Below are 21,201 nucleotides of genomic sequence, written 5' to 3'. Positions count from 1 at the left end.
GGATATGCAGCTGGACTCGAGACGTTCTTATGTGTTCATCACTTATCTATATGTCGGATCGGATGATGCACTCGGCGGAACCGACAGCGGGCCGCGCACGCTTATTTTCGGTCCGCTATCATCTCTATACCCTTACTCCGATGTCATTGCCTCGATTTTGTTCTGTGTGGCCTTGACAAAGAACACAAACAGTTCATTATCGGCACGGGCTAGTAAGTTTGCCTTGACTTTGTCACCTGAACCACAAAGTAAAAAGAATATTTGGCCAAAGGATGTCACAAACAATGTCACAATGCCTACTGTCCTCTTTAGTAGTGTGATCCCAGTCCATCCGTTGGCTAGAAATGCATAAATTACTTCACTGCCATTGCCTTTTCAAATATCATTCAAAACATCTGTTAAACACTAACCTAGCCTAGTTCACGATATCTGGATCAGAGCTAACCATGAAGACAAAACATGATCACTTCGTGCATACTCTACGGAGGTCATGTCAACAGTCTGAGGCACTACCCAGGTCGTCTCCATAATCCAGAGCACCATGATTTCCCGGATCATCGTCTGAGGATCATGGAGCAGCTTGAAAAAGTCCGCTGCGAGATGAATGAAATCATGGCCACTAATGAAGTGTTCCAGAATGTGAAATCTACTGACCTTAATCTCTGCAGAATTATAATGCCAGTACTTCCTTCCGTGATCGTTACTCTTAGAACCACCTCGACCGAAGACCACAAGGTTGCCTCTGACCTCGAGCGTCTTCACACTCACACCAAGGCAGTCAACGTTAACAACAGGAGTAGAGAGGCTAACCATTATCTTTCTAGCAGTCTCTATAAGTGATTTTATTTCACATGTTACTAATTAAATTTAATTGAATCACATTTTTCATTTTTCCTAGCTCAATAGCCCCATCTTTCGTTCGTAAATAACTTAATTCTTATATGTAGTTGGTTGACTGGCTACTTAAGCAGCTTAACCAACGGAATCCTAGCCGCAAGACTAGCAATGTAATTAACAACAATACCTACATTACCAGTCGACTAATTAGACTTGGCCTTATCAATCTTCCGATATATTAACGTCATCTGATGATTATATTTCTACGTGTAGAGATTTATTCATACATTTTCCTTCATGTGCGTAAGTCTGCTTCTGTATTCCATCATGTGTGGGACGGCGCCTCATCCTTCCAGCGCGGACTGTTTCCGTCAATAGAACCTGCGTCCTAGATTTTATCAGATATTTGCTTGCTTAACGTACGAATACGATCATCGCAGATGTATGAACTCGAAACGTGCTCGACATAGTGCTCTGTGTACCTATCGTAATGCGCAGTTGGGACACTTAAATATGGATTAGACATTACTTTCTCTGCTACCCCTAATGAGACTGACACGAGCACATCTGTGTTTCAAGGGGAAATCCCTTCCCTTTCCCCCTCGGACAAGCCGGGGCAAAATCTAGCCTCCACCTCGTGGTTAACGGAGATACTGATTCCTAGAATCAAACAGGGGCATTCAAGTCCACTGATTAGGTGCACTAGCAGGTTAAAAAATGGTGTTAGGAATGTTGCATTTGGTCTATTTCCTGCGGTGGATAGGCAGTGTCTGTGGGTCAGTCAGTGTGTTCTATCAGACCACCGGTGCTCCGGTCAAGACCAGATAATCCTTCATTATCAATATTTGGTCTAACTCCTCAGTGCCAAGAAACTCTTCGTGGCAATTTCAGCCACGTTCACATCGGCAATCATACGGAGAAACTAAACTTGAGGGGTTACAGCGCCGTGGTGGAGAGTAAGCACTTACTGCTTATTCGACCTCGAAAATAACCACTTGCGAAGTGACTCAGCCAATAGAAGGCATCCTAGGCCTATTGTGGTTTTCTAAGCACTATAACCCAATCGCTTCTACAACGCTCTACTCATTCTGTTGGGACTCCGAGCGTAGTTCCTCTGCAACACCTATCCTGCTTCTATTCCCAAGGTACAAATAGCCTCGATGGGAAGTATATTTCGGACGTGGGTCGCGCTGAGGGCCATAGATTGCGTACATCGAGTGTCATTGTAAAAGTATGAGATGTCACAAACTCGCCTCAATCCTTAGCTTCGGTCGCCAGCCGAAACAAAGTCGAAGGATTCATTGCGGTAATCTCATTAGCTGGGATTAGTTTCAGCCTTTCGACAGCGCAAGGCCTGGCCGCGTCATCATCCAAACGCATGTGGAATGTATCGTTTGATGCAGTACGCAAAGTTATAAAGACAACTGACCAAGCGCTGTCATGCCTATCATATTCTATTCGGACTATTCTAAATTCCAACCATGAAGTTCCATCTCTTCGCGGCCACTCTAGCTTGGGCGACACATGCTATTGCTGTGCCCTCCATGTCTAAAAAGCTGGAAAAGCGCTCTCCATCGGGCTCTTTCAGTCTTGTTGCCTACGGTGTCGCTGAATCAGGGGTCAATGTCTTTTACTCTGATGGTATTCAGCACTATCCCAATGTTCTGGTTTCTATCTAACTCAACAATCAGGGCTTGCATATGTTGGCGACGCTTCCAAGTGGGAGGGATCAGTGACTACTGACATTACCTGTATAACTCTCGGTTTAGTCTTCTATTGAACAAGAATCTCTGTTAACTCTTTTAGTTATCTTCACTGATACCCGGCTATATGCTACTGCCACCAACATGAATGTCACCCTGGATGATGACACGACCTTCTATATCCGTCCCACTCCCAACCAGATACTCACTGTTGGCTTCACTGGAAATGGTATCGAGACTCCCAGCGACGCAGTAGTTGATGATTTCCTTTTCTACGGCAGATATATCATGTGGCAAGATGAGAGTGGTGTTCTGAGCGATTCTTTCCGTGTCAAGGAGACAAATGTCACCGATATCTACCAACTCTACTGGGATACTTCGAACCTTTATCCTTCTGGATTTGTGTCGCCCGTTGTGAAGTCCTCTGTTTGAGAGAGTTGTTGGGTCATCACTGTTTTGGGGGCGGTCTAATTAAGCATGATCGTGCCTCGGTTCATCAAACTCTTATTTATCCGTACATACTTCATACAACGTCAAATTATCGATGCTTCGGTGAGAAATGGAAAACTGTCCCATAGTGGCAAGTCCATGCCCTCCCATTCGAGTAAAGTCCCATCAAGCAGGGGTGTGGCAGCACCTGTCCCATCCTCCGACTGTAACCATGAGTATGGCGCACCTTGCGCGAATCGTGGGGTCGAGGTTCCTTTTTGGTCGGCACTTTCCGGCTGATCTCGCGGTGTTGCTGGGTTCTCACTCAGGCTAAATATTCGGTTCACGTATTGGCTCCTTCGCTGTCGCGCATGGGCTGCAAGTTGCTGGCGCTGTTGAGTGATGGCAGACTCAAGCATAGTTGTAATCTCGAGGTAGTGCGCTGCCTGGGCAGACTGTGGAGCCAGCATGCGCAAGATAGTAAGAGCACCGCGGAACGCACCGTCAATCTCTGCATCGACATCACGATCGGAAAACATGGAGAACCCGAGTACAAGAGCTGCGGCAAAAACAAAGGCTCTGCCAGCTACCGTAAGTTTTCGATCAAATGCTTGGAGGTAGGGGGATGCCTACTTTAGAACACACTGGTTACGGAAAAGCAGCCCTGACTGGAGGACTTCCATACATGTCTGTAGCATGTAGACAGCGGAGTCAATACAGGCAGCTGCTAGCCGGGAATGAGCTGAGTCCTCTTCGGGGAGCTCACTGGACACGCCAGTTGAGAGGCTCTGGTGCAACCGGGCTAACCGGACACTCAGTGCTGATATGAGAAAGGGTCGAGTGACTAAGATCACAGCGAAGTGATACGAACATGCTACGTGCATATTCCCAATTGTATGCTTCCGAATGGCACTCTCATCTTCTTGGTCCAAAGACATGGTTCGTAATGAGTGCGGGAGATTTTCGCTCCAATAGTTTAGTTTTCCCAACAGCAGATCTGCTGTTTCTGTAGATGCAGCCTTGCCGCTGTATAAGCGGTTGACTATCTCGTCCAGGATGAATGATAAATGATACGAAGCCACCAAACCTGTAGCAGTGGAGTCAGTCCTTGCGTGACTGACATTTTGTCTATTCTCGGGTAATAAAGGCGATATAGCGGAAGGACGCCCAAGTATTGAGCTGACCATGAGATCAAGGACGCATAGACTCATCCATAATCGTGATCTGTTCTACATCAGCCCCGGTCAAACTTCTTGTGGGGAGCAAACCCACCTTTCACAGTGCTCATTGCGACTCATTGACCCTGAAGGGTCTACATGGAAGCCTAGAGCCACTGCGGCGCGTGAAGCGACACCCAAATACATAAAGGCTGCGTTCCGGCGGCATGCTCCGAGCATGTAGAATGACATCAATAGAAAGACTCGTATCAAATCCATGCTGGGGTCTTCCAGAAAATTCGCAAATGTCCTACTTTGACCGCGAGCAAAGTAGAATCGTTCCACTTGCACAGTATCGGGTTCATTCAGACATGTCTGAGCTCCGATAGCAACCATCAGGTCTACAATGGCCGCTCTTGTCTTTTCTTTGTCGGTTTTCGGCTCCACTGAGTCCGTTAGTGTGAATACAATACCATCGCTAGATCCCAGATACACGAAGCCGCTTGTCTAGGGGATTGTTAGAAGGTGATTTGGCAGACAGATTGGTTGTCTTACCGCTGCCTCATAGTTCTGGATGTACTGGCGCTTCTCGTCCACGCTACAACGTTCTTCGGAGAACTTCAGTAGATCATGATGTGCCTCCGTCTCTAACATATCCTCACTTCTGACATTGTGAGAAAATTGGGATGGCCCAATATGCTGGGTGACTGTATCCCGCAGCAACTGCAGGAACGATAAAGAGGCAGCCTTTCCGACAAAAACTGCGAGCCAAGTCAGTAGATGAGCTAAACGTCCAATTGTATGTATCGAGACCTCGTTCTCCTTGTAAGTTGCGGAGCATCCGCGGATGAGTCCGATGTGTAGCTTCGGGAGAGCGCGAACCCGGTTCCCACGTGTCGGACTCGCGCCTAGGGGTGATGATCTCATGTGTCTGTGACCTTGCAGAGCTCTGCATTTCGGGTTCTATTTCCCTCCATGTCGGCCGGTCACTGCTTTCAGGTCTTGAAGCATGCACAGGGCGATTGCGAAGGCTAGTATCCAAGGACTTGAACGGGGTACACGTTCGGCTGCGGCCTTTGTTAATGCAATTAGTGCATGGGAATGAGCCGCTGCAGCGTTTTTTTGATGAGCGGCAAGCAGTACATGCAGTATTAGCGCGTAAACGGTTCGCAGGCAAGACCTTAGGGCGCGCCATGATTGATGAAGGGAGTCTGGGGAGATCCCCGCAGGATAAGCGGGGAGCGGGTGTGCGCGGCCCGACATTCGGAAGACGCACCGGATAACATGTAGCAAATGGTGTATTGTTGGATCAAAGTGTTCGGAATTTAGTTTTTTATGCTCTGTTCGATATACAATAAGTCTAAACACATGCTGAAACGCTGTTTCCGTCACTTATAGGGTTTTCTAGACTTTCCGACATGCAAATATTCAGAGATAGCACTTTTCTTGATAAATTTCATGCAGAAAAATATACTAATACTGTTTTCTAGCTACAAGGGTCCGTTTTGACTACATTATCAATCGAAAATATGTATTCCTGGTGAAAAGATGGTGTACGGTTATGTTGAGGTGCAGATATATATCTCTAGCCCAAGTCTATGACATATGATTTTTTAACTCAAAAGCTGGTTTTTTTTGTTCTTGATCAATTGTCTAACCAAGATCAACTTAAATTTCGTACTGTTTAATTCCATCTCTTATTGTTGAGAGCGATCAAATATCAAGCACCACACTGATGTATACGGCAGGACGGCAAACCGAAGTATACCGAAGGTTATTGAATCAACCAATCAACGTCGCTCCTGGTGGGAAAAGTCAGAATGGACCGTCGGTGTGCAATTCAGACCGAGCTTAGACCATTTAACACAAAAAAAAACGCGCAAATGATCAAGTAATGAGAACGGATAGATCATCTTGACCCGGCAACGAGATGAAAACTCTGTTTGTAGATCCACTTGAGGCTCATGATAGCCTGTGATTGGTCAGATTGCCGTCAAGTCCCCACTATTCCAGACACACCAGCCCAAGACTCACTAGTCTCGCTTAGCACTAGCGTGGCCATTGAGCCATATAAATATCCGCTGCCTCCCCGTCCCTTCTTCTTTTTTTCAAGCGACTCTACGTATGTTCTTTCCCCCCCCCCCCCCCTCCCAAACAGATCTCCGGGAATCTCTGGGAATATCTTCTAAGCATGTTACTGACCTCTTCCCACAGTTCAAAGAATCACTTTAGAGTAGACGTCCTCTTTCTAAGCTCTTTATAAGAGCCACAGAATCTCCACCCTTGCTGATGACTGCTATGTCCTCGATGCCCTAAAGTGAAACCTTTTTACTCCCGCTTCGACTGTTACGCGTGCTGTTCGCAGTGTCTGTGTTCCGGTCCAGGGAGTGGTGATGATCTTGACCTGGTCTCGACGTCTGACTTCGGTCGGTCGGTCCTGGTGGGTGTCGAGGAGGTCTGAAAGGTCCTCTTCCATTTTGGTCGATGGTATGGTGAGATGTGAGAGGGTCCAGTTAGCTTCAATCAAATTATCTACCTGCAGCTTTTTCCATTGTAAATCCCTATAACGTGATTCACACGTGGACTGATCTGCGCACCGTCGATCCTGGTCCTCGAGCGCTTAGACCTGCACTTCGAAATGCTAGTCAAGTCACGTTTGCTCGCTGTGAATGTGCCTGGCACATTGCATTACACAAGGACTTGGAATGTTTTGTCTCCTCACATGTAGGGCATTGCATTTCTTCATTGCTCGGGTATCTCATGTCTCATAAACCGCTAAACAATTACTAGTGTACTCAGGTGGCCTCCGGTCCTCCTGTCTTCTCTGGAGCTGCACTGCCTCCGTTACCTCCCTTAGGTCCCTTGTTGCGCGATCCGCGTCCTCCACGAGACCCACGTGAAGACCCGGCATTGTTGGCACCTCCTTCACCGGCCTTGGCCTTGTCCTTATTGGCGCTGGGTGCCGGTGCGTCGCGACCCTTGCGAGACTTCTCTGCACTGGGATGGGGATTGGCTTTGCGCTCCAACACCACCACTTGACTCTGGGCGACTGAGACGGGACTGGCAGCAATGGCCTTCTGAAGTCCCTCTGGTCCAGCGAAGCTGACGTATCCGAATCCCTTCTTCTTGTCAATCTCAACCTTAGTCACTGTTCCGAATGGGGTGAATGCGACCTCCAAGAGTGCCTCAGTGACACCCTGCGAAGGGTTGGCGTGCTTCAAGAACGCTTGTGTAGCAGTGGGTGCAGGGCTGGCGGCCAGTTTCGCTTTGGTACCCTTGGAGGATTTGGCAGGTGGGTTCGTGGCCGGCGCAGGACTGGCTTGGGATACCCGCGAGGATGTTTCCTCCTTGGGCTTTGTAGAAGAAGCATTCTTGGCAGATTTGGCAAACTCTTTCTTGGGAACATCGGTAGATGGAGCGGCGGAATCGCGAGAACTTTCATTTTTGGGAGAACCAGTATCACCGGCACCACCTTTGCCGCGCCGGCGGCCTCCAGAGGTCGAAATTCCAAGATCGCGCTGAAGGATCTTAGTAGCCGCCGCAACATTTCCGCGTTCTCTTTTGCGCTCTGACGCCGGGGGATTTTCTTTCGTAGCGCTTGCCGTAGCAGCCGATTTACCTGCCTTGGCACTGGCGGCTGCTTGTTTGGTTGTCTTCGTAGATTCCTTGCTTGTCCTCTCGCCCCGGGATTTCTTCTCGGAGTTTAAGCTGGTCTCCTTGTCGGCCCGCTGCAAAAGCTTCTTCGCCACGACCTTCTCCTGCTTGGATTCCTTCTCCGCGCGGCTGTGCTTGGAGGATTTGGAGCCACCGTCTTTCGACTTGCTTGCTTTCTTATCCTTGATATATTGCACCAAAGGGGTAGTTGTAACAGAATCCTTCTTCTTCTCTTCGACATCAGCCATTGAATCGACAGGGGCCGGCTTCGTGATGGGCTGGGTGAGGCTTTCGAGGAACGCAATGAAGTCTGAGTCTTGATCAATCGTGCCCTGGCGGGCATCCTTGCGAGAGCGACTTCCGGGAGTTTTGGCATAAGCTGCATACTCCAGCGATGGAGGTCCAAGCAGAATGGGATCGTTGGAAGTGTGACGGGCATCCTGGAACGATTCCTGGTGTACCTTGTCCGAAAGTGCTGTGACATGTTCGGTGGATACGACATGAATGTAGGCTCGCGAGGGACGGGAAGGTTTGGCAGGACTGTTTGGGATCTTTTGTCAGTCATGATCATCATAACAGGTGGGTGGAGTAATCTCATACTCTTTCGATACTTTGCCAGGTTTGTACTGAAGCCAGTCGACCTTTCCGGCACCGGCCTTCCATTCGTCTCCCAGAGCAGCCTCAAGCTCGGCTTGAGTCAATCCTGGAGGTAGACGTCGGATCAAGAGCTTCAAACGTGGAGCGGGGGGTTTGGGAGCCTTCTTTGGAGGCGCTCCGGAGCCCGACTTCTGTGTGGCCGCCACGGGGATCTGAAGAACACCCGCTCTGGGTTTTCCAGGCTGCGTCATCCTGGTCTGAGTTGCGGGAAAAACCAGAAAGGAGTGATGTAAAACGAGAAACGACCCATCTGATCGAAGGTCTTGTTATACCGGGAGAGCCTGAGGCGGGTAGCACACGTGATCGAGACCGCCAAGCCTTCAAAGGTTCGAGATGTACAAAGTAAAAAAGTATACAATTCAGCTATGAAAAGGACATATTCTGACGAAATGACTTGAAGGAAACATACTGAAATGATAAACGAATACCGCATCGAGTCTATCCATTCTGACTCCCATGTTGATCATGCTTCGTTATACACTGACAATGTCTGCACAGCCAACATTTTGGTTCCACAGAGATCTCGGAGAATTTGGGGATATTTAGTGAACTCCTCACTTTGAGTCAAACCCGTTTATAAAGACTTGATATTGTCTCAATCGTGTTGTTTCCCTCAAGGCGAAGTAATGAATGTTTGTAAGCGACGTAACGTGCTTATCGATAATTTCCCCAACTGGACCATTCTCCTCTCTCCAACACCCAACTCACCATGGATAAAAACCAGTTGGAAGACCAGCGATATGCGCAGAGTAAATCTCCCAGACGAGGATGGTGGATACTGTTCTGCACAGCCTTAGCTACTGGCTGGTTTGCTTGGCCGTATGTTTGTTGTTCACCTCCACTTAGCATCGAGGACCGAGTGGAGCGAATTCTTTCACAATCTCCCTTGATCGGTAGGTATCTATCGAATCCGCGTGGATGATAAACATTGACCGATCAAACAGACGGCCATGATGATTTCCCCATTTTCGTTCGGGAGGTCTTCCACAATCGCATCAATGATCGCAATTTCACCGATGCCTTTGTCAAGGGCACGCTACCCGGCCATGTAGATATTCCTCGGCTGAAGCAGGGTCGCGTCGGTGGTACCTTTTGGAGTGTCTTCGTGCCATGCCCTGCCGATGGAGCCGACTTCTCCGACGAGAATTATGCAGCAAGTAAGAGAAACACAGGCTGACCGTAACGCGGTATACTCATCTAGTTATAGGTGTGCGTGAGACAATGGAGCAGGTGGATGTCATGTCGCGTGTTCAACGAGCCTATCCTGAGATCTTCTCAACGCCTCCAAATGGCACCACGGCCATGTCAGCTTTCCGCGAAGGAAAGATCATTTCACCCATGGGCATCGAGGGCCTGCACTCCATCGGAAATTCCCTTGCGCACCTTCGGATTTTTTATGAACTGGGTGTCTCCTATGCAACTTTGACACACAACTGCCACAACCGGTATGCCGATGCCGCTCTTCTTGAAGTCCCAGGGGGTATCCAAAAGGCCGAACCTCTTTGGCACGGTGTCAGCGAGGACGGCAAGAAGCTGGTTGGGGAGATGAACCGCCTCGGAATGATTGTTGATCTGGCGCACGTGAGCGCAGAAACCATGCGAGATGTTTTGGGCGCTGGAAAGTCCGAGTGGGCCGGTAGTCGTGCTCCAGTGATATACAGCCACAGCTCCGCCTATGCACTTTGCCCACACCCGCGTAACGTGCCCGATGACATCCTGGAGCTGGTGCGTGAAAAGAACTCTTTAGTCATGGTCAATTTCTCGCCAGACTTCATCTCCTGCACGCTCTCTGATCGCGATGACGGGATCCCCGACGAGGACACTGAGCATGCCACATTAGAACGCATCGCTGACCATATCATTCACATTGGCAAGCTCGTCGGGTTTGGACATGTTGGAATCGGCAGTGACTTTGATGGTATTCCGACAGTTCCTCGTGGGCTCGAAGATGTCTCCAGGTTCCCAAGTCTGATCGCAGAGCTGTTGAAACGAGGAGTGAGCGACGCGGATGCAAGCAAGGTGGCAGGCGGCAACTTGCTGAGAGTCTGGGCGGATGTTGATGAAGTAGCCCTCCAAATGCAGGCCGAGGGAGTCCTTCCTGCCGAGGACTAATTTTAGGTTGTACTTGCTGACAAGGAGACAAGAGAACGCTGAATTGTCAAGTTCGAATGCCAAGCTGTTAGCATTTCGTATTTATCTGGATGTCAATTCACTATAGCATGGAATAGAATCTTCCTAAATGTTGAAACAGCTCAAATGTCTTATTGCGATAAGTTGTCTATGATATAGAAGGTGCTCTCAATCTGGTCCATCTAGACACGACTCGACTAATTGGCCTATGCATTCTTCGGCTTGGCCTTCTTGTACCTGGTTCCGTGACATAAAAGCAGGTACTTCGCAAAGAAGTCCTCAGCAAAGTCATCAAAAGGTTCATAGGTAGCGCCAAGTCGGTATGCAGCAGCAATGCCAGAGATACACGCAATCTCATGCATGTTCTGTATTGTGATTCGTTAGGTCTGAAAAAAAGGAGTTATCAAGCCGGCAAAACTTACCACCATAGTCCAACTTCCTGCGTATAGCGTCCGATTAGTGCCATTGATGAACGCCATACCTGGAACAACTCTGAGATAGTGCTGCCACCGATGGCCGAATTGATGCCACCATTTCCGTCTGTCAAAGTGAATCAGCCTAAGTCTCGACAAATAGATTGACCACATACGATATTATTTTGGATGGATCAATGGCATTCCATGTCCAAAGGTCTTTCTCTTGATCATTCTAGTCACAGTCAACTTAGCGGACTTTTCTAGATCCCGAAATTGAGATTGGGATAGGGGCTGGTACCAAGAAGATTGTCTGGAACACCTGTTGGTCCTGAGGCAAAGGAGAGTTGTTTTCGCCCAGTTCCTCACGGAACTGATGCTGGTAGTTACTGCAATTGAACCCCATTTCGATTTTTGTAGGGTCCGATTCGTATGAATGCATGAAGTACATCGGTCGGAATCCCAGCCAACCATCCTTCTGGCTATGGGGCTCTTGTTCGGCAAACGCGATTTGATTTTTGCGTTCCTGAGTTGTGGGCTTCGCACTGAGCTTTGGATCATACAGAGACTCGAAGATCTGCTGGAAATAGTTGGAGTCGGAATGGGTGATGGTGAGGTCGTTGAAAAACTTGACTCCACCCAGGACATACTTCTCGCGCCAGGTCGCTAATTGACCAAGGAGCTTCTTAGATTCGTCTGCTGGGCAGCACATGACTAGATCATCGAATGATTCTGTCAATGGTTGCCCCGTCGGTTGTCCGTCTTCATGACTTTGCAGTTGCAGTACGATACCCTTTTTGCTTCGTTCAAAGATGGTCACAGCGCAATTGAGTCGAACATCAACACCTTTGGCGCGAAGGTCTGCTGCCCAGTCTCGGTAAAAGTTGTTCAAGTTTGGGAACGTATACATGAGAGGGAGATTTGGCAATAGTGTATCCGGGTCATACTCCCACAACTTCATCTGCGGGTCATTGAAGAGGCGCTCCAACAGGACACTTGAGACATTGGGTGTTTGATTCCCTGTTCCAAGAAACAGAGCCAGGAGTGGCAAGACCATCCTATTGCTGAAATCGGTGCTAAAACGAAATAGACGCAAAATAGTTTTCACTGGCATGATGCCAAGAATAGGCATCAAATACTTGATGCATGTAAGCACCCGTGAGAGCTTCTTGATTTCTGCCGAGTGCTGATCAACCAATGGGCTTGGGAACACGTTGGTCCAGAAGTTTTTCCCTTTACCAAACGCGACTTGAAGCTTGACCGGCTGGGGCTCGTAACCATAACGACGGAAAAATTGGAAAGTGTGCCGAAAGATTTGCGAACCACCTTGAACGCCATCGTTTAGCCAGCTCGCTCCGTGGGTAGACTGATCTAGTGGGATTGATGTCGCCTGTCCGCCGGTATGCGACTCGATGTCGATCAGCGTTACTGAGAACTCGGGATGCTTGGCCAAGGTGGCAGCGCAGGACATGCCCGCAGCACCAGCCCCGACAATAGCGATTTTCTTTGACATGTTGTTACTTGCAAATGGTGAAATTTACAAGATTTTGTTCGCATCCCTTGATGTCACCGTGAATCGGTGATGTCAGGGGTCCCAATGTTCGATCGACCAATCAGAGCCTCACAGATCTATACAATCGCTACTGTTGAAGTCAAGAGTCTTCAGCCTTTGCAATCTTCGCATTCAATTCAATGTTCATGTAATATCGTAAGTCATGATTCCCAACATTTTTAGCTTAGATCGGATCCTTCACTACGTCCACGCCCAACAGATCGCCCGCCGACAATGGTGGACTTGGAGCCTCGTAGATGGTACCATATTGGTACATTTCATCTGTATAATAGAGAATGAAGGATAACATCTCCTCCTCCGAAAGTAAATGCATTGCTGCGAGCAAGTTTTTGTGGCCTCCTCGATTTCGCGTTTCCAATGGCCTACAGCCAATATCTCGTCCGAAAGGAGTCTCGCAACGTCAGGGTGGCTAACAACGATCGAAGGCATTCTATTGAGAACAGTCATCGCCGAGAACTACTGTTCTCGAATGCCTGCGGTTCGGCGCAGTTTGTTTCGTGCCCGGGTAAAGTTGCACCTCGCGGACCCTTGGAACCCATGGTGATTTGGGGTCTGGCGAAGACTGAGGGAGTCGAGCTCAGCTAGTTATTCGGGTCAATGTGATATTATACATTGCAATGAACTGAATTCCTGTGAAAGCGTGTAAGTAAATCTGAGATAGATCAGTCAGGCTAGTCGTGAAGTGATAGAGATGAGAAAAGGCCCAAATGGGCCGCCAAAATGAGAGGAGAGGAGATCAGTGATGAGTGAGAGGGTGGGTTAAGCTGAAAAGGAAGAGGGAGAGCGAGGAAGCGTCCACATACAGACTGACGTGCAAGACAGTCAGTGTAGCAGCTTCGTCTGATCTCTTCATAAACAAAGCATCACATGACTGAATCTGCCTTGATACTTGATGTTTGGAGCTTTTACTCGAGTCTAAGAACTCATCGATTCCTACATGCGTTGGCCTCTAGACATTCGTATTCAGGGAGCGAGTAATATAAGAGAATGCTGAAATCAATTCGCATATTGGTGGATACAAGACTCCAATTGAGATACCCATAGCCGGAAAAACCAAGGCAACAGTTTGATCATGCTAGATCAAATCCATAGAATATGACTATAATCAATATTTCTAATTTGGCAGATGATGAAGTAAATACAAGCTCACGATCTATAGATCAAACTAGGGCAATGCCGAGATATCCGGGGTATGGGGAAGAGTGGAGAGAAGCTTGACGTAGCCCGATACCCACCCGACTTGGAACTTCTCTTCTTCACACATCTCGATATTCACGATGGAAACCCTGTCACCGCCACCCAAGCTCACCCACCTCTTTACTCTTCGTTGTGCGGTAGACCCGCCGATGGAGGTCGGCAATGGCCCCTATGGAAGAAGGCGTTGTGTTCCGATCAAGTCTGGATCGGTGAAGGGAAAGTACATCAACGGCGAGGTTGTGCCTACAGGAGGCGCAGACTTCATGTATGAGTTCAATGACCCCAGAACTATAGACATGTTCTAATGTAATGACTAGGTTGGTTGAGGCGGACCAGACCACACACGTCAATACCAACTATATGATCAAAAGTGATGACGGGGCGTATATTTACATTCGGTAGGATCTCTTTGAATGAAAATACCGGGGCTCCAAGACCACAGGCTGACCAAGAACAGAACGGAAGGCACCAGAGCTGGTCCCCCGGAAGTGCTTCGGGCGCTAATGGAAGGCGGACCGGTGGACCCCAGCCAGTACTGGTTTCATCTACACGTGAAGATTGAGACTGGCCATGAAAGGTACCGCTGGATGAACAATCGTGTCATTGTTGGACGTGCGACCAGAGAGAAGGGCGAAGTAGCCTACGATGCTTACTTTTTGGAAAACCCCTCCGACGCAGAAGTAGAGAAGAATAAGAGTTTGCTCTAACTGCTGCACGCAGCAGACTGGGACATCAGACATTAATTTTGATCTATAAACATTTGCGTACATATACAAATATGCTCAAGTGCTTTACTGTGCATGAAAACGTTGCAGTAATAATTCCGCCAAATTGACATATCGGCCTTGGCTCACATCTTGCTGAGCCAGGATCTGCTCGGCAACATCATGCACCCACACGTATTCTGAATGAAACTCGCGTAGTTCCCATAAGCGCTGCCGGAGCCAAGCTTGTTGGGTCGGGTCGTTGATCTCAATCAGTGCCATCAGTAACGGCCAGTGTAGACGCCTGAGTAGGTTGGGATCGCTTAGAAACTGCTTTTGCGCAATATCTACAATTCCTGCAGTGGCCTGCTGGTGTATTGCCGCAGGAAAGGCGTCTACACGAAGAAGGCGACGGTGGAGGATGACCTGGGCGTAGAAGGTCGAGACGGCCATATAGACGGTGTTGACCGTCCGGCGAGCAGAGACGCCGGCGGAAAATCTGGCAGTGATGAAAAGGTCGGAGAATTTCTAACACAATCAGTCAAGACCAAGACTCTCGAATTTTATATGCACTCACTTCTCGTATAGTGAGGATTTCACGGAATATGACATCCGCAGAGTCGGCGGTACCAGCCGCAGAGTCCACGAGAGCCTTCCAAGTTCTATGACGTAGACAGAATCCGTCATGCAGCAGTTCCAGGGCCCGGTAGTTCTCAATGTCATCCAGGACCTCCTCATCGGGATATTGTTCGCCCCAAAAGCACCTACCCCAGAGACGAGCGCAGCGGTGCAGATGATCTGGCTGCAGAGCGGGATTCCCGGATTTTGCAACATAATCATTTAAAGACTCGGTCAAACCCATGGGCTGGCAGCTGGAGTCGATATATCTGGGTGATGTGAGTGCTGTAAACCAAATCCAGGGCTCGACATACTCACAATATCCACAGTAAGAATTGCTCAGGGATAAAAGACACCTTGGCAACGGTTCCAGGCTCATCGGATGGGCTACCAGGCCCAGGAGATAAAAACATATCGTTGACATCTTTGATGCGGAAAAGTTGAGGGTGTGTTTCCAGAAGGGAGCGAACACCCTGGAGATGAAGTTGTAACTACGGGAGTATCAGCCGAAAGATCATTGAGAATGGTGAAGTCCTAGAGGGAGTTAGCCTTACGTGACGCACCGAGTGTCCAAACTGCCACTCCCAAGCTATCATCAAGAAGACCGTTGCAAAGACTGTCTCGACCTCATCTAAAGAAACTTGACGCGGTGTCTCGAGAAGTTGCCTAAACTCTTTCACTGCCAGACTATAATGATATCGTCCATGGTCATCTGCTGTTGGTCGACCCGGAGAACGCACAACCAAGCCATTGCGATGCATGTCACATGCGGATAGAGCCAAGATCATCCGCATTATTACCTTATTGGATGCGGCAGGGCCTTGATATAGATGACTATAGAATGTGCATTGCATTAGCAGGACGCAACTCCGAATGCAGGACAAGAACGTGCAGCCCTTTGCCTTGCAACGGAGAAACTCACCAAAAACTGCTCCACTTCCAACCTTTCATATAGTAATAAACGAGGAAGGATGAAGGAAAGTACTGAAAGTACTGGAGATCGAGCGTATTGAGCGCCAGGGAATTGGCGCAAGGCACATTATTGAAATTCAACGCCGGATAAATCGGGGTCGGAACGAGGTTGGGACGGAAGGGTGTCAATTGAGTTGTGTCGAAGGGCACAAAGTCGCCTGACCAAGAAACTGGTGAAGGGCTTGTATAAAGGAGTTCTGGTTGGGTATCGACTAGATCTTCGACCTTGGACAAGGGCCACTGATCGGGCGCACTCGGTGCCGGTTCGAGATGTCTGATCTGTGTGCTTCGTCCACGCTTGACTGGAATGCCCCATTCGCAATTGAGCCGTAAGGCGGAGCATCGTCCACAAACTGGTTTTTCTTCGCCGCATTTCACTTTGCGCCGACGGCAGGTACTACAGCCTACGGGGGGAAAGCGGTTAGCCGGCTTTGAGAGAAACCTGGACAAGGGACTCACCACTCTTCGAACGTGGGCCGTTACGCCCAGATTGCAAGGACATGGATTGACTGTCCCCCCCTCCACGACAAAAGGATGAAGTTAAGTGAAGGTGGAAGAATTGAGGGTCTGAGAAGTACCGAAGCCGATAAGGCCGATAACGCGGGGAAGGCTGAGTCATTCATGACGTGCACGATTTAAGCTCCTTATTTTATTCAACTTCATACTCTTCAATCTTTGTATATTGTGCATACCTGACCTTTCCTTATATACTTCTATATTTACTCCTTGGCAATCTCGTCTCTCCATTGTAGCTGCGCTGTATCAAATAGGGTCGCTTCAGCCACCATCTCCCACCCAATCAGCGCCAAGGACTTTCCAACAATAATTGCTTCGGCATGAGCATCATCCGTTCCAGCCGCTGCAGCAAACGTCGGATGATGAGGGAATGAGGTTGGAGGGGCCGGGATGGCGAACATTGTGTGGAGTGTGGGAGTCTCGTAGCTGACATTGCCTATTGAAGTCAGTCCGGACGCTCAATGGACTCTATGGGGGTGACCTACCAATATCCGAGGATCCAGTCAGAACCTTCTCATGGCGTTTGAGTACCTTGCGATTGTATCGTCCCATATGCGCCGAGTATCGCTCGCACAGAGTGTCGTTTAGACGGACATCGGTATAGAGTTCATCCCTTGAAGCAGATTCATCAGCCAATGGCGCTTCTTTGGATTTCAGGGAATTCATACTCTTCGATTGTGACTTCACAACCAGTGGCAAGCGCGCCGGCTTCGATACAGTTGCGCACCTTTCCAATCAGGCTGTTGAGCCCCTTGAGTGTAGGGCTGCGAACCTGCCAGAATGCCTTAGTGTATGCCGGAATCACATTAGCAACCTTGGGCGTGTCCAGGAAAGCACAATGAATGCGCTGATCCGGAAGCAGTTGCTGGCGCAGAACTGCAACATTGTTATAGGATGACACTAGGGCATCAAGAGCATTAATTCCTTCCCAGGGGTTACCGCCAGCGTGCGCATTTCTTCCTGTAAATTCGCCTGCAATCAAATCCACTTTTTAGCCTAATAGAATGAGAAAGAGGTCAAGGAGCTTACAGTGAACGTTTTTGCGGGCATTCATCAAAGTACCAGCAATACCATCGCAAGCCCCCTCCTCCGGATACATTTTATGAGGACCTGGATGACTTCAATGACAATTAGAACATCATAACTCCAGTGCTGTTCTAACGCAGGCACTTACGCCATGAGAGAGATGTCAACTCCCTTGTAGGCCCCAGCGTCGATAAGCTTGGCCTTTCCACCTCCATTCTCTTCAGCGGGTGTGCCCAGCAGTTGAGCTCGACCAGGGATTCCGTATTTCTTCAATACGAACGAAAGAGCGAGAAAGGCTGCAATACTGCTGGTAGAGATCAGGTTATGACCGCATGCATGGCCGATGTCCGGTAAGGCATCGTATTCGGCGTTGAAGTTGATCAACCGTCCACCAGATCCGCTCAGTGCCTCAAAGGAGGTATCCAGGCCATACGCGTGACGAGTGACAGAGAAGCCTTGGGACTCGAGGAAATCGCAGATTGCATTGTGAGCAAGGTGCTCTTCATATGCAAGCTCGGGATTGGACCAAATCTGAAGGTCGGATCAAGGTTAGACATGGACAGAAAGCGGAACATAAGGGGATCAAAAACCTGGTGATTGAGTCCTCGCAATTCCTTCTGAAGTGCCTGGAGGGCAGCATCCACTGAAACCCTTACTTCTTCGATATCGATTGCTGTAACAGTCATGGTGGGTTGAACGTTTTCCTACACTCTTGCTAAGTTTGTTTGATGGGACTTCATTATGAGGGACAATCCATATTTTAACTATGACCAAGGTCTCAGACTTCTCCTAGACGACATCCGATGTAGCCGTTTATGTGACCTTCATTAATGATATGCTGTTCATTACAAAAGATAATCAGTTAGGTAGTATTCGTGTGGCGTTTGCCGACAGGCTCAGGCGGTTATCGAGACGAGTGGAATCATACCAGCCTATTGTCAAGACCATAATTGTGAACAGACCTATGCCAACAAGAGGGGGAAGTATGAAGCGGAAATAACGGTATCTTCCCGCGATGTGCTTGGCCAATGAAGGATAGCCCATCGGCAATCATCTATTGACACATGGATTTCTCCAGGTTTCGCGAGTGTGGGGAATGACCTGCCACCTGTCTTTAGTCGCTAATCAATCGCCAAGTCTCCTATCCGATGTGTCTACTCTCGTCGGGCCAAAGATAGGTAAAGTGGGTTGCCGATGAAGACTGCTGATTCGCTATACTAGCCGATTCGAGGTTAATATTTAGCTTTCAGGTCAATTGATATCAAGTCTTATTCTTGACAAACAGCGAGGGGTACAATAGGCAGAACTCAGTATCTACCTGTACGAAGATTGTTACTTCGGCATCTAGAAATGTCTTCCGCCGCCTCGCATTGCCGTCAATCCTGCCCGTGCATTCCTGCCGGGTGATATCGCCTAAACCCCGCCTGGGATGAGAGGAGAAATGAAGTTTCTCAACGTAATCATCGCTAATCTTAACTTCATGATTGCGGAAATCAGGGCGGAGGACTTCCCTATCACAAAATCTCGTGATCTATACGTCGCCACCAATGCCGCCATGCTTGGGAGATTAGGGCTCGGCCTAGGTCTCCAAAGTGATATAGTCCCCCTGAAAAACCCCCAAGTGATAGAAAGAAACAAATCAAATTGTCGCTGATATAGCACACTTTATTTACAAGTACTGACTACCTTCTACATGATTCATCTTCACAATATTCTATCTTGAAAGTTTATCTCATCATGGAAAAGCAACAACCGCCATCCGGAGGCGTCGAAGTCGACCTAGGGAAGCTCAAGAATGAGTCTAACTCTGCCGCTCGCGATGTAGACTTTGGTCAGGTGTTTGAGGTTGAAACAAACCCTGAGATGGAGAAGAAGGTCTTGAAGAAGATTGACATGTTTTTGTGAGTATTCCGTTCTATCCGATAATGAAAAATGTACTCATTTCCATCTAAGAATCCCTCTCATGGGAGCATGCTATATGCTGCAGTATATTGATAAGTTGGCCATCAGCCAAGCAACACTTTTCAACCTTCGACAAGATTTGGTACGTTATATGTGATACAGTGGTTCTTTGCATGGCCCGAATGACATACTAACAGTGTCCCTCAATTAGAACCTGAAAGGCAGCGAATACAACTGGGCATCGGCCATCTTCTACTTTGGATATTTTGGGTGGAGTTGGCCTAGCTCGTATCTGATTGTCAGACTTCCATTGGGAAAATACCTCAGCATTGCAGTCTTTGTCTGGGGTGGGGTGTTAATGTGCCATGCGGCCTGCACAAACTGGGGTGGGCTCATGGCAGCCCGATTCTTCCTGGGCGTCGGAGGTACGCTATGATGTTCATCTGCTCTCACGTTATGGCATGGCTGACGTAAAATTCAGAGGCTTCGATCGCTCCTGGCTTTGCTCTCATCACCGGTATGTTCTATACTCGAGCAGAACAGCCAGCCAGACAGGCAGCCTGGTTCCTTGGCAATTCGATTGCTGTGCTCCTGGGAGGCTTGATTGCATATGGTATCGGTAATATCCACATCACCAGTATTGCCCAATGGCAACTGTTGTTTCTTATTCTCGGCGCCGTCACCTCTGCCTACGCTTTGGTCTTGTTCTTCGCACTACCAGACTCGCCTGCCAAAGCAGTCTTCCTCAAGCCAGAGGAGCGTTCCATTGCTGTACAAAGAACGCTGAAGAATAAGACAGGTGTGCTGGACGCAGGTAATTTCAAATGGGGACAGGTTTGGATGGCAGTCAAAGATCTCCAAACTTGGTTTCTCGTGCTTTACACGCTTTGTGTCAACTTCTGCAATGGTGGTCTAACCAGCTTCTCTGCCATCATCATTTCCGGATTTGGATTCGGTCATCTCGAGTCCCTTCTTATTCAGATGCCAATTGGTGGTGCGCAGCTCGTCTTTCTCATTCTTACATCGGGATTCGCTTCTATCGTTCCAAAGAGTCGAATTATCATGATGATCATCAACACAGCAATCTCAATGATTGGTATGATTCTTATCTGGAAGCTGGATGCTGACAACCGAGCGGGCAAGATGACTGGGCTCTGTCTCGGCAGTGTTTTTGCTGCCAATATCCCTCTATCACTGAGTCTGATTAGTTCGAACGTGGCCGGATTTACAAAGAAGAGTACTGTCAGCTCTCTTATGTTTGCAGCATATTGTATTGGCAACATTGTCGGTCCTCAGTTCTTCATTCCTTCGGAAGAGCCTTCTTACCAGGTCAGTCAGTATCCATCCCTGTTCTTAATTCATGGCTAATAATGAAAAGACCGGAATCAAGGCAGCCATGTCAGGTCTTGCATTTGGAATCTTCTTCCTGATCTGCCTGTACGTCTTTTATGTTTATGAAAATCGTCGAAGGGATAGACTTTACGGCTCACCCAGAGACATGACCGAAGGAGAAGAGTTGCAGGACGAGCTGTCCAACAAGACTGATCATGAGATCGAGAGCTTCCGATACTTACTTTGATGGGGCATCTGGCCATAGTATTATCACAGTGTTCAATTGATGTCCTTTTTCTTTTATCTTATTTTAGTCCGTGAGCAGCGTTCAACGACTGCATTATTGCTTACTATATTATGACTTCACAAGTATAATCATAA

General features: G+C 48.4%; 11 protein-coding genes across 11 annotated transcripts; 4 read left to right on the top strand and 7 right to left on the bottom strand.

Annotated features, from left to right (window-relative positions):
- Positions 1-415: 415 nt before the first annotated feature.
- N7508_007579 (uncharacterized protein) lies at positions 416-813 on the bottom strand (the record flags this gene model as incomplete). The annotated part of the gene is made up of 2 exons (XM_058465643.1): positions 416-440; positions 479-813. The coding sequence occupies 2 exons, from the start codon at positions 811-813 to the stop codon at positions 416-418; spliced, it is 360 nt and encodes a 119-aa protein (XP_058316971.1).
- A 1,505-nt stretch (positions 814-2,318) lies between these two features.
- Positions 2,319-2,972, top strand: N7508_007578 (uncharacterized protein; the record flags this gene model as incomplete). The annotated part of the gene is made up of 3 exons (XM_058465642.1): positions 2,319-2,478; positions 2,529-2,588; positions 2,644-2,972. 3 exons carry the CDS (start codon positions 2,319-2,321, stop codon positions 2,970-2,972), a joined length of 549 nt encoding a protein of 182 aa, XP_058316970.1.
- A 101-nt stretch (positions 2,973-3,073) lies between these two features.
- Positions 3,074-5,081, bottom strand: N7508_007577 (fungal specific transcription factor domain-containing protein; the record flags this gene model as incomplete). Its single annotated transcript, XM_058465641.1, has 5 exons — positions 3,074-3,548; positions 3,603-4,193; positions 4,242-4,633; positions 4,682-4,887; positions 4,940-5,081. 5 exons carry the CDS (start codon positions 5,079-5,081, stop codon positions 3,074-3,076), a joined length of 1,806 nt encoding a protein of 601 aa, XP_058316969.1.
- A 1,341-nt stretch (positions 5,082-6,422) lies between these two features.
- On the bottom strand, positions 6,423-6,602 carry N7508_007576 (Nucleic acid-binding OB-fold; the record flags this gene model as incomplete). Its single annotated transcript, XM_058465640.1, has 1 exon — positions 6,423-6,602. The coding sequence occupies one exon, from the start codon at positions 6,600-6,602 to the stop codon at positions 6,423-6,425; it is 180 nt and encodes a 59-aa protein (XP_058316968.1).
- A 319-nt stretch (positions 6,603-6,921) lies between these two features.
- N7508_007575 (putative nonsense-mediated mRNA decay protein Upf3) lies at positions 6,922-8,628 on the bottom strand (the record flags this gene model as incomplete). Its single annotated transcript, XM_058465639.1, has 2 exons — positions 6,922-8,320; positions 8,381-8,628. The coding sequence occupies 2 exons, from the start codon at positions 8,626-8,628 to the stop codon at positions 6,922-6,924; spliced, it is 1,647 nt and encodes a 548-aa protein (XP_058316967.1).
- Positions 8,629-9,146: 518 nt separating this feature from the next.
- N7508_007574 (putative dipeptidase) lies at positions 9,147-10,549 on the top strand (the record flags this gene model as incomplete). The annotated part of the gene is made up of 3 exons (XM_058465638.1): positions 9,147-9,330; positions 9,382-9,594; positions 9,645-10,549. The coding sequence occupies 3 exons, from the start codon at positions 9,147-9,149 to the stop codon at positions 10,547-10,549; spliced, it is 1,302 nt and encodes a 433-aa protein (XP_058316966.1).
- A 224-nt stretch (positions 10,550-10,773) lies between these two features.
- N7508_007573 (putative flavin-containing amine oxidasedehydrogenase) lies at positions 10,774-12,493 on the bottom strand (the record flags this gene model as incomplete). Its single annotated transcript, XM_058465637.1, has 4 exons — positions 10,774-10,932; positions 10,990-11,107; positions 11,157-11,215; positions 11,282-12,493. 4 exons carry the CDS (start codon positions 12,491-12,493, stop codon positions 10,774-10,776), a joined length of 1,548 nt encoding a protein of 515 aa, XP_058316965.1.
- A 1,337-nt stretch (positions 12,494-13,830) lies between these two features.
- On the top strand, positions 13,831-14,457 carry N7508_007572 (DUF3237 domain-containing protein; the record flags this gene model as incomplete). Its single annotated transcript, XM_058465636.1, has 3 exons — positions 13,831-14,015; positions 14,068-14,148; positions 14,208-14,457. 3 exons carry the CDS (start codon positions 13,831-13,833, stop codon positions 14,455-14,457), a joined length of 516 nt encoding a protein of 171 aa, XP_058316964.1.
- An 84-nt stretch (positions 14,458-14,541) lies between these two features.
- Positions 14,542-16,546, bottom strand: N7508_007571 (Zn(II)2Cys6 transcription factor; the record flags this gene model as incomplete). The annotated part of the gene is made up of 6 exons (XM_058465635.1): positions 14,542-14,982; positions 15,032-15,341; positions 15,391-15,563; positions 15,627-15,906; positions 15,995-16,448; positions 16,504-16,546. The coding sequence occupies 6 exons, from the start codon at positions 16,544-16,546 to the stop codon at positions 14,542-14,544; spliced, it is 1,701 nt and encodes a 566-aa protein (XP_058316963.1).
- A 217-nt stretch (positions 16,547-16,763) lies between these two features.
- N7508_007570 (M20 family metallopeptidase) lies at positions 16,764-18,272 on the bottom strand (the record flags this gene model as incomplete). The annotated part of the gene is made up of 6 exons (XM_058465634.1): positions 16,764-16,996; positions 17,046-17,173; positions 17,229-17,532; positions 17,590-17,678; positions 17,735-18,117; positions 18,177-18,272. 6 exons carry the CDS (start codon positions 18,270-18,272, stop codon positions 16,764-16,766), a joined length of 1,233 nt encoding a protein of 410 aa, XP_058316962.1.
- A 1,051-nt stretch (positions 18,273-19,323) lies between these two features.
- Positions 19,324-21,067, top strand: N7508_007569 (uncharacterized protein; the record flags this gene model as incomplete). The annotated part of the gene is made up of 5 exons (XM_058465633.1): positions 19,324-19,487; positions 19,540-19,630; positions 19,700-19,913; positions 19,970-20,817; positions 20,867-21,067. The coding sequence occupies 5 exons, from the start codon at positions 19,324-19,326 to the stop codon at positions 21,065-21,067; spliced, it is 1,518 nt and encodes a 505-aa protein (XP_058316961.1).
- Between the last annotated feature and the right edge of the window lie 134 nt (positions 21,068-21,201).

This window comes from Penicillium antarcticum (genome assembly GCF_028974205.1).
Source record: "Penicillium antarcticum strain IBT 31339 chromosome Unknown utg000008l_segment0_segment0, whole genome shotgun sequence".
Taxonomy (NCBI): domain Eukaryota; kingdom Fungi; phylum Ascomycota; class Eurotiomycetes; order Eurotiales; family Aspergillaceae; genus Penicillium; species Penicillium antarcticum.
This window is presented reverse-complemented; position numbering and strand designations above follow the sequence as displayed.